A 14,234-nucleotide genomic window follows, 5' to 3' on the forward strand; every position below is an offset into this window, starting at 1 on the left:
TAGAAGTCACCGAAATCAACACAAGCAGAAACAGAAAACCAGATATGCCCACAATCACTGAAGAAGTGGGATCAGCAAACCCAGGGGCCACCCAGACACTTTCATGGGCTACTTCTCACACACCCCAGAACCTGAGTCATTGGCCCACACACCCTGATGCAGGGAATTGGACACAGATAAGGCTGGCCAGCTGGGTTTCTGTGAACCTCACTGTTTAAAAAAATATATTTTATTTATTTATTCATGAGAGATACAGAGAGAGGGGCAGAGACACAGGCAGATGGAGAAGCAGGCTCCTCAAGGGGAGCCCAATGCAGGACTCAATCCCAAGACCCCAGGATCACAACCTGAGCCATAGACAGATGCTCAACCACTGAGCCACCCATGCATCCCTGAACTTTGATATTAAAGTCAGACAAAGACAATGGAAAAAAAATCCTACACCAATTTGACCTATGAATTCGGATGGGAAACGCTAATTAAAATGTCAACACATGGTAGATCGCCATGCCACACAAATCAGTAGCCATGAAGGGTTTAATCCCAGGGATTCAGCTGTGGTCAGAAAACCTGCAAGCACAGCACCCACACTCACGGGTTCCCAGGGGAAAAGGTGTGATGATCACAGATGCAGGAAAAGCACACAGCGAAGGTCAACAGTCACTGGCAATGTAAAAAGCAGCACCTCACACAAGCACCTGAAGCCCGAGGCAAAATATTCATAATGTGAAGTTCAGGTGTGGATCCTTGGGCGACTGGATAGAGTCTGTGCTCTTCTGTATTTTGGAAAGGAGTCACACTTGGATAAAGAGGAGGGGAGAGGGAACATTCCCTGAGGATGGACACAGGCCTGTTAAGTTCTAGAATAAAGACTGGGCAGGAATGCTGAAGGGAAGGCCTCGATTTCCCAGTGATCAGACACTCAGGAGGGCGAGGGCTGCATGAGCCCCTAAAACCTCAGCTGCATCACCTCCCACATGTCCCTACAGCTGGGGGGCAGCCACACTGGCCAGCCCATCACACGGAGGTTCTGTGCAGGTCCCCCCACCTCAGGCAGGCCGGCTGCCACCCTCTGAAGCCAGGGCTGCCCTGTGGGGCCTGGTCCACACGGAGCACTGCCCAGGGAGCGAGCTGGATGGCAGAGCCTGGGCCTCCCCTACAGCCTCATGCCCCCAGGCACGAGGCACGTCACTTGTCATCAAACACTTCCTTCCTCTGATGTGGCGCTGGCTTCCTGATGTCAATAGGAGCTGGAGAACACACATATGTGAGCAGCAGGAATTCCACGCTCCACTTCCAGCCCGGGCAGAACAGCTCGGTGACCCCAGATCCCTGCTGCTCCTGACCCGGCCTCCATCCCTCCCTGTCTATAGTGCCCCCACTCTTGAAGGCAGCGAGGACCATTCCTCCCTTCTCTGCCTGGGACCGTGGCGGATATGTAAGCACGCACGCGTGGTGACGGCCTGCTTTACAGAAGCCAGGAGCAGAAACACGATCGAAGCAATCCAGGGCGCCAGGTGTGACTTACAGTCCTGGGTGCCCTTTCCTCATGACAGGCAGTGACTACCCCTTTGACATGGCTCTTTGGGGGGTTGCCGCACATGCACGTTCCTTACGTGGGCCAGCTTGGTGCAGGCTTTACGCCCCTGCACACGTGCAGTCATACTACCGCCACTCCTCCGGGTGCTTCGTCTACTCGGCACTATTTTCAGATTCGGCCATACAGATGCAGCGTGCAGTTCATTCCCTTTCACCGTCGTCGCCAAGTATACACTGCATAAATGCATGGCATGCTGCCACAGGGCACATGGGTGCCCTCGGACCTCTGCGCTTACAGAAGAGGCCTTGAGAGCGCACCTCCTAGCCATTGTGTGAGTACATCTCTCTACGGGGCCCACATCAGAGGGGGACCAGCGGGTTGGGCACGTGCACGTCTTCACCGTTGATGCCAACCAGCTTCCCGAGGTCCAGCAGCGGTGTGTGAGTATAAACAGCCCTTTCCATGAGAAGAGATGAGGGGAACGGAAATGCACTACACCCTAGCTCAAAGTTGGGGGTTGTACATTCTCCTAAAGAGGCAGGTTCGCTTTAGCAAAGCCATTACGGTAGGTGAAAGCAGGCCAAGGCTCCAGAGAGCATCTCACCCCCTCGATCTAACAGATGCTCCAGAGGAACTCCCCAAGCCCAGTGCTTCCCAGGGTGGTGAGCACAGAAATGGGAATGGTCACTCAGAGACAGGACTGTGTGACAGAAGCCCAGAGCTGACCCCAGCAGTGTCTGGGGGGCCCTCTGGGGGCTTGGCTCCATGGGGAGGTGCAGGTCTCCCAGGAGCTAGGGGCCTAAGTAGGGGCCATACTTACAGCTGTGCCTGCTTCTCCGCCAGTTCTTTGGTTTTCTCCTACAATCAAAAAGACAAAAAAGCAAACCTGAGAAAAAACAGAATACCGCAGGATCTGTTCAATGCGACCACCACTAAATTCATGGTATGCCATCCACATAAAAACCACGGCAGTGTCATTGTGGACATCCTGTACTGTGCGGCTGTTTACTGGAAACTAGGCTGGAAAGGATCATTTTCCATCTGATGTGACACCTTTCCATTCCATTCCTGAATATGATCTGCATATTTCCTGCAACAGACAGTTTACAGTTTACACCCAGCTCGCTGACATGACCACTGGCTCTTCAAGAAATAGTAAAGCAGGTCAAATATCCTCCAAATACCAGAAGAATCTACTAACGCTCCTCTTGTTAAGCTTTATACATACGCTTTCCACTGTCAGCCACAGGGGTGATGAGTACATGTGTGTGCTTGAGTATTTACAAGTACGTTTAAACATCCCAATGGGGACACAGGTTTAGGCAACCTTTTCTGTCACTTTTAATCAAGAAATGGCTCTTGCTTTAGCAGCAAGTTGTTATCTGGCTAAGCACAGCCCCAGGTGCCGACTCTGTTACTTGTTCTAGGATGTGCTAATCTGCCTCGAGTGTATGGAATAAAGAGCATGGTTGATGCCCAAGAAACAGTGAGACAAACGAAATATCCACAGCTCTTGACAGACCAGGGCTGAGACTCACAAGCAGCACAGTGGGGAAGCATGCCGGGGATGGCCTGGATCCAGACTCCTCTATTTATGAGCTCCAGACCTTGGGTGAGGTTGTTCACCTCGACGAGCCTCAGTTTCCCTAGCCAGGACATCAGATATGTCATATTGTCTAACTTACTAGGAAGTGTCAGGTCCAGGGCAGACTTAGAACAGTCACAACACCTAAGCATCAGGCCTTCGGTCACCGTAGGCCCCAGTGTGGTCAGGCTCCTGCACTGCACGGATGTCATCTGCCCTGTGCTTGGACCCCACACAGGGATAATACTGACATTGTTCTGCATGAGAACTGTGGTACGAGGTGGGCTCAGATGCCCATGATGCACACAGATAACTTACACAAACCTCTGGGTGTGACAGCCCATGTTGGCTTTTGCTTTTAAAAGGTTTCAAACATTTTAAGTGCAGATTTTAATCTGGGGAATCTCTCTAGTTTACAGGCCAAGATGAATGGGTGTCTCTGAGGGACTGTGTGTAACTGCCAGTTATGCTTCGGGTCCTAGGGAGTCCAGTCACTAGAGGGGCAGGAAGAGATGGAGGAGGGGGGAGTCGAGTGCTGGACTCAGACAGCCTGCAGTAGCTCTTGCCCTGGCCCTGTAGGGACAGGCTGTCTGTGCCCCCAGGGGACATCTGGCAGTGCCCAGAGCCATTTCCATGAGGGAAGGGCAGCCACTGGCGTGCAGCAAATAAGAGCCCAGGGACACTAGCCAACAGCTGACAGTGCACAGCCTGGCCTCACAACAAGAACTTCTGCCCAAACGTGCATGATACCGTGCTCTAGAGACCCTGATGGAAGGAAGTTTTACAACATAGAGAAGTCAACCAGTCCTGCACCCCCACCACCAAGCTGACAGGGGCTCCACGGTGGACTTTTGGCAAGAGGCACAGGGCACTCAAGTCAAATAGGTGCTGAGGGCTTGGGACTCCAGGGCACATCCCGGCTATGCTGGGCCTTGGGGAGGGACATAGGACCAGAGCTCACAATGCCACAGCTGACCCCACGAAGACAAAGTGCCTTTCCCACTCCCCCGCCCCAGGACACCCCAGGCTTCCTACGGGTGAACAGGCAGGGAAGGCTGGCCCTCAGAGAGGAGGGACTCCTGAGCTCCCCCAGGTGGCCACAGCCTCCATCCAGCTCCTCCCACAAGCCCCCACTCCCCATCCCACCCCGCTGAAGAGAACAGCACCCCCATGACTGACCCAGACTGTCTCTCGGATCGCCTTGGCTATCTTGAGCAGGAGCTGCCCAAATGAGCCAGGCTCCAGGCGGGTGGCTGAGTGCTGGATGCAAAGGCAAAGGAGGAAGGCAGGGGTGAGCTTGTGGTCGTCCCCACTGGGCTCGATCAGAGTCATGATTCGCTGCAGCAGTGCATCCTCCACTTCAGGCTCAAACTCCAGGTGCAGCAGCCTCGGCCGGGGTGGGGGGACCCGTGTGGAGCCAGAGATGGAGGTGCCCTGGGCCCGGAGCGAGGCGCCACACATCCTGCAGCTCCGCGGCACGGCACGCAGTCGGGCCAGCGCCTGGGCAGGCAGGGGCTGGGCCTGCGCTGGGTCCTTGAACAGCAGCAGGTAGTAGAGGCCGAGGGAGAGCAGGTCCCCATGGCGCAGCACCACTGCCCGGCCCCCGACTTCAGAGAAGTTGACGGAGACGGGTGCCCCAGGGATGGGCTCCAGGACCAGCCTGCTCCCTGCCTGCTCTGGGCCGGAAGGCTGGTGCCTGCGGATGGTGCAGTGCAAGGGTAGGATGTCAGGGGCCGAGAGGCTTACACTGGGCTTGCTGGAAGGGGTCCTCTGGCCCACCGTGTGCTGTTCCCGATTGAGCAGGTACACCAGGCTGTCCTGAAATGCAAATACTAGACCTCAGGAGCCACCTTGGGAAAACCCATCAGCGGGAAGAAACAAAAAGGTGTCCCAGTCCCTGGTTACCTAAGCCATGCGGCCAGGACCGCCAGCCTGGGCCTGCCCTGCCCTGTAGCCCTTCCGCACCTGCTGCTTGCCCCTAGCCTGTCCCACATCGGACACTCACCCTGTCCCCAGGGGACGAGGCTTCCCAGAGCAGCGTCAGGGGCACACCAGACACCCAGGGATGACTCCGGCTCTCAGACAACGAGGCCAGACAAGGGACAAGCTGGGCACAGACACCGGTTTACAGTCACAGCCAAGTGCCATCAAGCACCCCCCGCAGGTGATCGGTGACAAGCTGTGTGCAAGCACCCTCCTTTGCAGCTCCAGCTTAGTGAGGCAGATGTCTCCTCATTAGACAGAATAGGGACAGGACTACAGCTTCTCTCAAAACCCTAATGAGATTCAACTATACCATAAAGAAAAAACTTCCTACCAGAAAATTCATGAGCCTGTGTTTCTTGAGCAATATGTCTTAGGAGTGCAGAAAACAGGACGTCAACCTAAAGCAGCTAGTCAGCGCCCAGAAAACCTGGCAAGATCCAGGCAACACCAGTCTGCACCACCAGAGACCCCTGATGCTGGCCTCAGAGTGTGTACAACCACGGGGGGTGCCCTCAACTTACCTTTCCCTCATTTAAACTCTAAAAATCACACCCAGGAGTAGAGATAGAACAGGCTAGTGAGACATGCAATGAGTGGAAAAGCAGGCTCTCTGAGTACACACGTGCCAAGAAACCCTCACCTTTTCATGCAAATGCCACCCTCTGTCCACCTGTTTCTTCAAGAAACCCCCTCTGACCTCTCTGTGGGTACTCAGCCTGAGAAGTCACCCTTGTGGTTGAGCATAGGCCCCAGTAAAGCCTCGCCCAGAGCCCTCATCTGGCCTCTTGTCAATTCCTACTGCTTGGAAAGCGTAAGGCCAGGTTTGGTATGGCTAACACCTCAGCACCAGAAGCCCCAACACCACACAGCATGCACCTGGCGTGAGCCAGAAGGGAGCTCAGCAGATCTGCACAAGCGAGCAGACAAAGGAGCTTCCAAGGGCTATGCCCCTGCAGACAAGGGCCCCAACAAAAGAGGGAAGTGCCTGACTGGGGGCCACTCTCCTTTCTGGCCTCCTCAGACAATGCCTCCCATGGTGCCCTCGAGGCCATGTGCTCCTATCTGGACAAGGGGACCCCCTAAGTTGGGGTCCCCAAAGCCAGGGCATGACATGGTCTGAGACACCATCTGGAAGATGGCAGACAATTCTCTGAGAAGGAGCCTGGTACTGAGTGAGCCCTGTCCTTGCTGCCTCCTACTGTAGCCTGTACAGAGAATGTCCTGGAAACAAAGCATGGGGGAAGCCTCCACTTCCTCCAGAATCTAGGACGGCCCCCCACAGTGGTCCCCAGCACCCCATTTCTACAGCCTCATTGTCACCAGAGCGACTGCAGCCCACAGAAGTTCACAGCTGACTCAGCTAGCAGCAAGAGGAGGCTTTCTACTCTGAGAACTTCCAGCGGGCCCTCCTGGTCAGCTCTCGGGAGGGCAGCTGGGCCTTCGTGGGGGCACAAGGGGGTGCACTCACGTGCTGTTGGCTGTAGCCCTGCAGAAGGAGTAGGTGGGGAGACTCATAGAGTGAGTAGCGCATGGTTTCCTGGCCGCGTTCCTCAGGGCCTGGGGTGGTGGCCGAGCTCAGGCTGCTCTCACTGACTGTGCGGCGCAGCCGGGGTGTAGGGGGGCTCTGGGCACCCTCTGAAGCCAGGGCTGGGGTTCCCTTGGCACGGCTCCGCTGCAGCCTCCGGGCTTGGGCGTTTATCCCTGAAACAGAAGCAGTACAGGGTAAACAGAGCTTAATAAATGAGGCCCACCTCTGGGTCCTTCTGAATTTAGATCTCACGGACCCACTTCTAACACTGGTCACTGTTTTGTCAACAGATGTGGAGAAGATCAGAGGACTCCACCCTCTGATCCCAACCTGGTAAGGCTGGGCCACCTCTGGACTCCCCTTGAAAAGCAGGCAGCCCAGCTGTTCACGTCTGGAGGAGCCCTACAAGGAGCCCCATGACCCACCCAACAGCCTCGCCACAGCCCCTCCCCTCTGGATGACAAACGGCACTGCAGCGTCGACTTCTGCCAGGGTCACCGTGCCAGGGGCTCCTGGTGCGTCACTGCACTGTGCCCAGAGCCCTGCTGGCCCACCTGTGTTTGTGTGTGTGTGCGCATGCGTGTGCCTGTGCGTGCGGGGGGGGGGGGGCGGTGCATGTGTCCGTGTGCATGCATGCGTGCTGTGATCAAATGAGACGAGACCTATTCACAGCCCCCTGGCCCTCCCCCATTTACAAGTAGGAAGCGGTCCATTTGCCCTCTGAGCCGGCTGGTCTCTGTCTAGGACAGCACGACTGTCCCTCCCAAGGATGCCCCGCCACGGCCAGGTCGGAAAGCACACACATGCACACCAATACGCCCACAAGCACGCCCATGCAGGCGCACACGCAAACCCATGCACACACAAACATGCCCATGTATACACGCAGGCACACACATACACATATGTCCCCCTGCCTGGGCCGTGAAAGACAGTCTTCCATGTCCAGGAAGCAGTCTTTTAAACTAACGCTGCTGGAAAGCCGAGAAGCCAGATGGAGCCCAGGAGGCCGATCTCCTGTCACTCCCAACAGGGCTGACCCCAGCGCTTTTTTTCTGAGCCTTCTGCTGACTCCCCTCCCCACAGCCTCCATCCACCCCTAGCTGCAGCCTCCCTTCCTACAACCATTCCACCCAGATCAGACAAAGCCAGGGCAAAGGAGGGAGGCTAGCTGGAGCAAGGGTGCTCCCTTACCAGAGACCTGCCCTTCCAGGAGGAAGCCCGCTCTTCTGTAGCCACAGGGGGCTGGGTCTGCAGGAGGCCCGGCTGGCGGAGGAGCTGCAGTGCAAGGCAGTCCGCCTGGGCGCCTGCTGCTCCCCGCCCGCCCGCTGCAGAGCCGGCCAGCCACTGGCAGGCAGGAGCAGTCTAGGGCACGGGGAGGTAGGGCGGGGAGCAGGGGAGGAGGGGGGAGGAGAGTAGGGTCAGGGGGCAGGCCAGGATGGGGAGAGTAGGCGGGAGGTAATAGTAGGGGGAGGAAGGAGGAGAGCAGGTGGGGGGGAAGAAGGGGGAAAAGCAGGGGCTGCTAGGGAGTATGGGAGGGGCAGAAGGAAGTGTGGGCCAGGTGGGGCCAGGAAGGGTGGGGGGAACATAGAGGGGAGCAAGTAGAGGCTGGGGGGGGGGGCAGATGGAAGCCAGCTTCCTGCCACTGTACCCCACCCCCACCTGCCCTGTCCCACCTGCTACTCTTAAGGAGGACAGACCTCAGTGCCTATAGCAGCACTGTACAACCATGGGGCCGTGCCTGAAAGAAGAAACATTTAAAAACCAGTCCAAAATGATGTTCTAGCCTCCCAGCTTTTCCTCCATCTAGGGCGGAGCCATGGGCCAAGATAAGCCTCAGAACTACTTCCCAGAAGTCCAAAGCCTTCCAGAGAAAAGGGGGTCCTTTCCTCTTAGATTCTCAGGGGCCCCCCAGATGAAGCCTGAGAGACCAAGGTAAGTGTCCCCTGGACTGCAGCCCCACAAGGGAGCTCACCACCAAGTAGGCCCCACTGCAGTTGGGCTCCTACCCCAGCAGACAGCCCTCCCAGTGCCCAGGGCTGGCTTCCCTGACCCCACTGTGGAAAGCAGTGGTTCTCACCCTGCCTGTGCTCAGACGCTCCTGGGGAGTTTTAGTTTTTGTTGTTGTTTTTTTACTTTTATTTATTTATGATAGTCACACACACAGAGAGAGAGAGAGAGAGAGAGGCAGAGACACAGGCAGAGGGAGAAGCAGGCTCCATGCACCAGGAGCCCGACGTGGGACTCGATCCCGGGTTTCCAGGATCGCGCCCTGGGCCAAAGGCAGGCGCCAAACCGCTGCGCCACTCCTGGGGAGTTTTAAATACTGCAGCTTGGTCGGCTTCCAGGTCTCCTTACTGGGTCTTTGGACAGCCACGTGAACACCAAAGCACCAGGGCTGAGGAGCAGTGGCTCAGAGGCCAGGCCATCAGAAGTGACGTGCCCACGGCCAGCACGGCTCAGGTGCAGAGTAACCCACAGCACCCAGAGAACGCAATTCTGACATGACCCCATGTTCACCCTACAGGTGGCATAGCCAGAAGGACCCTCACACATGCATGGACACTGAATGGGCCATGTGACCCTCTGTGGGCCTGTGTGTTCATAGGATGAAGATGCTATAGGGGGAAAAGTGGAGGCCACATGTGCACCCAGAGGTGGGGGGAAAGCAGACTGGAGTATAATAGATAAGGTAGGATGCCAACTGTTTACATGCTTCAAAAGCCATAAAACATCACTGCATGTTGCTCATGGTTTACTTATGTGTGCAAGTGAGGCTATGTTTAAAAACGGATAGAAAAGGCACACAGTAAATTCAAGAAATGGCTGTGTTCCAGGTGGGGAGCATGGAGTCTGAGGATGCATATAACATAGCACAGGTGACAGGACACGATAATGCCACAGACTGTATCTTTATGCATAATGTTGTATATGGTGTTTTATTTTTATTTAAGAAAACTCTAAATCAACACAATTTTTAAAAAAGAGTTATGTCAATTCTGGGAGGAAGGTCTTTATACTTCTACTTCTTTAAACTTTCTTAAAATAAAAAAAAAAATCATAAACACTGTGGAGGCCTCCCCAGGCTGTGACCACGGTTTCCCTGCAGCAGGGTATGGAGTTTCAGGGCCTGATGAGGCCCCCAGAGATGCGCCCCAGCCCCGCCCCCACTGAGCAGCAGGACCCGTGGCTTCCAGAGGGCTTCTAAGGACAGCCACCTTCCCTGCTGATGTCTGATTTCACTTCAGCTTTGCCGTCATCAGATTCATGCATCTGAGCAGCACGCAAAACCAGGACAGATCCGCCAAACTCGGAAACGACGTTCCCAGTTCTGGGTGGAGGATGCCAGGTGGCACACAGCTGGGCAAAATCCTAGCCAGACGCACCCCAGTAACCTCCAAAGGCCTGGCGTGTGCCGGTGGCCTGTGCGGCACAGGCGTTTTCGAGGCACTCTGCCCTTGGGCCCCTGCCACCTGTGATGCGGCTGAGGAGCCAGGGCACGGGGGCCACTGAGTCTGGGGCCTAGTGGTTGAGTCTCTGCCAAGAGCATGCTGGCCCAGCGGCCAGCCTCCCACCAGTCTGGGATTTCATTCACATGGGGGAGACTGAATGGCAAATCACTGCTCTTCAGCAGTGAGTTCTAATGAAATAAAAGGGCCACAGCGTCCACATCTTCCATGGCACAGGGACTCCAGGTAGAAAGCTATTCATCCTATGGAAGAGCGCCAAGCCTTGCCCGTGGGTGAAGGAGATGCACTCCAAGGCTGGGAAGCCAGAATAGGCCCACTCTCCTAACACACCCATTCCCCACCTCTTCCAAGATGGGCCAAATGTCCTGATCCACACATTTTTCCTGCTATGGTGCAACTGAGCTCATTGGGGCCAGAGATTTTGGCCTGACTCTGCATCCCTGAGGGACACTCAGGAATCTGTACTTTATAAAAATGCCCAGAAGGTTCTAGAACACAGCAGACAGGCACAGGAACTCCTGTTGAGAATTTGTCCCTCTCCTTTGTCCGCAGACAAAGCCCTGTCTACAGAAATACACTGAGCGCTTGGTAAACTTACTTGAGCACCTACCAATTTACCTTGAGTTTGGGATTTCCAATTCTTTTCTCTAGATGAATGTATTTATTTGTCAGCTCCTAGAAAGGTGGCAGATATGGAGCTCCCCGCTCCACCCTTACATACCTGCTCTGGTGGAAAAGCAGAAACACATTCAGCAGAGGAGTGAAAGCGAGGGTCTGGGTAATCTGAACCTGGGGAGGCTTCTGTGCTTCCCCAGGGCACACACAAGGGACCTACCATTGTATTCCCACCCAGTGACACATACAGGACCTACCTTGTCATGTTCTCACTCCAAGGACACACACATGGGACCCACAATGCCACCTAACACTTGCTAATACACATGGGCACCAGACCCAGAAGCAAAATGATTACTTTCCACATTCTAAAAGGATAATGAACTCGAGGAGATTCTGAAGTAACAGGAATCACAGGCCCTGATGGGATGGATGTGCAGGGTCCAGTCTGCCTCTCCTGAATTGTTTGCCTCTGACATGGGAATTGGTAAGGGGTGCCCTGACCTGCAGAAGGTGTGACCGTGATCGAGACAGTGAAAGAATGCCAATGTCCATTCATAGTGGCCACGTTTACAAAAAGGAGCTCGCTTTCCCTGGCCACTGGCTCTTGCTAGCTCCCTCACCTGCCCAGAAACCCACAAGCATGCGGCTCTCTGCAGGGCAGGGAGCCCTGGTTCCTCCCCTACTGGCTCAGACACTCCTGGGAAGGAAGAGGTGGGGTGACACCCTGGGTCACATGGCTCTTTAACATTCAACTCCCTCCTCCCACCACAGCAGGTTGGTACAGATGTCCCCTCTGCTGGTGGAGAGGAGAGGACTCTGAGCATACCAGGGGTGGTAAAATTAATTTTGAAAACAGTTGGTAGCTGTCACCAGAGCTCCAGTCATGGGCCCAGTGCTGGCTCCAGAACAGCACTGGAAAGAAAAACACAGCTCTTTCCTGAACGTCACTAAGTTCAGGACAATAAATTTAACCTGCAGGGTTTACCTCCGAATCCTGTTTGCTCTTCCCTCCTGGACTCTGAGAGTTTGAAACAGTATGTACAACTTGGAAACTTTTGTGTTGCTTATATCCATGGCCAGGGCTGGAGGTCTCACAGATGTGGTTACCAGTGGCTACTAATGGGGCAAGAACTTGGTTCTGCATAAGGGAATTTTACTAGAATTAGGGGAATTAGACTATTTTTAGATGACCTCTAATAACAGTTGGGGATACACTGCTAACATACAGCATTGCTGCAAAACACAGAGGGAAGCTCAAGCAAGTCCTTTTGAACTGGAATGCCCTTTCCTACTTTAGCAAAGAATGGGATGGAAGCTCTTGGTACCAAGCAATCCTGGAAGTTAATTTTTTGAATTTGAAATGCACAAAAAGAATGACCAACTCACGGATAATTTGGTGAGTGCCTATCTAATGCATAGCCAGCCTTATTCTGGGCATTTTGAATTCCACTTCATTCTCGCATTAAACCCTATAAAGGTTTAATACTGAAGGGTAGATGGAAATATGTTAGCTTAGCTTTTTAGGACCGGTCTGACTATTGGAAAAGGAAATTCTCGGGACACCTGGGTGGCTCAGTCAATTAAGCAGCTGCCACTGGCTCAGGTCATGATCCTGGGGTCCTGGGATTGAGCCCTGTATTGGGGTCCCTGCTGAATGGGCAGCCTGCTTCTTCTTCCTTTCCAACACTTGTGCTCTTCTTCTCTCTCCCTCCCTTCCTCTCTCTCTCAAATAAATAAATAAAATCTTTAAAAAAAAAGAAAATTCTCAACAAAATGTGTACTGAGCCCCCCTTCCCTATCAAGAACAAGCAAGGATGCTTGCCATGACCACTTCTGTTCAACATTGCACTGGAGGTCCTAGCCAGTACAATTAAGGCAAGATAAAGAAATGCAAGGTTTAAGAATTGAAAAGAAAGAAAATTATAATTATTTTTCAGACATTGTTTATAGAAATTGCAAAAGGATCTATGAACAAATTACTAGAATTATGAGGTGACTAGACATGGTGAGCGTGCTTATTCAATCATGTTTTAATATAGGAGAAACAATGAGAAAAGGATATGTAAAAGTAACAATGTCATTTATAATCATGTCAAGAAACATAAAACTACTAGAGAATAAGTCTACCAAATGATGTGCAGGATCACAACACTGAAAACTGCATAACACTGCTGACAGAAATTAAAGGCCTAATGAATAGACAGGTAAATACCAAGTTGATGGATTGTACGGATGTCCGTTCTCTCCAAACTGGTGTGTAAGCTCAATGCAATCCAATTGCAAACAGGGTCTCAGTAGATGTTGCATGGGCAAGTGTGTGTGTACCTATAAACCCATGCACAGTTAAGTGTGCAAAAACTGGTAAAACGTATATGGGAATACAAACAGCAAGGTAACCTTGAAGGTCAGCGACAATGCTGGAAGACTCGTACTACCAGATGAGAGCCTATTCTAGAGCTATAGTAACTGAGAGAATGTGGTATAAGGACCAAGAGACCACTGGAACAGAAATGAGTTCTGAACCAGAATCTCACATCAGCAGAAAAGACAGTCTTCTCAATAAATAAGGCTGGATCAATTGCATTTCATATGGAAAAAAAAAATGAATCATGACCCCTACCTCACACCACCCACAAAAATTAACTCCAGATGGATTGGAGAACTAGCCATGAAGGTAAAACAATAAAACACTGAGAAGAAAACACAGGAAAGATCTTCATGGGCTTGAGCACACAAAGATTTCTTACATGGGGGGAAGGTGCTGCTCACAAAGGGAACACTGCCCTTGGGAGCTTCTGAGTGCACTGGACAGGTTACAGACAGACACCGCCAAGCACATCTCTTCAAATATGACCATTGCACTGGTCAGAGAAACAAGAAAGTTTCTAGAGGGACCCTAAAAGAATCTGTTTCTTTCATCAACCAAACTAAAAATCAGATATAATAAAATTTAACTGTGTGGTTTGCAGAGTAACAGTGAAAACTGAACTCACAGCCTCACCAAATTTCCCATGTGAAAGTTAAGGCACTGACTGGGGAAAAGCAGGACCCTAAACCTTGGAACAGAGAAATCAGGGTAGGATCCAATGAAGCTGGGAAGCTTCAATGCCTGATTCAATCTGAGCCTTACTTGCCAAGAGAACCAGCTGTCCTCCTGTGTCTGAAAAAAATGGCCTTCCCTTGCTTACGGAACCTACGATAGCCTCACCTGGGAGCCCCAAGAGGCTGCCTCCTTCCCTGAACACCCACCTTTACCCTTGTTAGCACACTTTGGTGCACCAGAGCCAAGTTTTAGAGGAGAACAGTGCAAGAGGAAGCTGAGCAGCAAGCTGGGCAATAGGCAAGCCGCTCTGACCCTGGGGATCCGACAGCACTGGGAGAGTCTGTAGCAAGGAGGTCTGCGGTGTGGTCCCTCTGGGGGTTTTGGAGCATGCCTTCTTCCTTCCTTTTGAGAAACAACTCCTGACCTGTTATTGAGTGGGAACTGGACGTCTCATAAAGCAACAT

General features: G+C 53.0%; 1 protein-coding gene across 11 annotated transcripts in view; it reads right to left on the reverse strand.

Annotated features, from left to right (window-relative positions):
• Window positions 1-14,234, reverse strand: part of LOC140638837 (monocyte to macrophage differentiation factor 2-like) — a 127,126-nt gene that overhangs the window by 18,416 nt on the left and 94,476 nt on the right. For 10 of the 11 annotated variants that reach the window (XR_012035795.1, XR_012035796.1, XR_012035797.1 and 7 more), the window contains 3 exons: window positions 6,580-6,812; window positions 4,305-4,943; window positions 2,361-2,398 (listed from right to left, as the gene is read on the reverse strand). Coding sequence is in view for 7 of the 11 variants with exons in the window: in XM_072836853.1 (XP_072692954.1) it covers window positions 2,361-2,398; window positions 4,305-4,943; window positions 6,580-6,812 (910 nt within the window). In the remaining 4 variants the exon portion in view is untranslated. The remainder of the gene's footprint in view (window positions 1-2,360; window positions 2,399-4,304; window positions 4,944-6,579; window positions 6,813-14,234) is intronic. The other variant, XM_072836855.1, reaches the window with a different exon arrangement.

This window comes from Canis lupus, chromosome 8 (assembly GCF_048164855.1).
Source record: "Canis lupus baileyi chromosome 8, mCanLup2.hap1, whole genome shotgun sequence".
In the NCBI taxonomy this organism is placed as follows: Eukaryota; Metazoa; Chordata; class Mammalia; order Carnivora; family Canidae; genus Canis; species Canis lupus.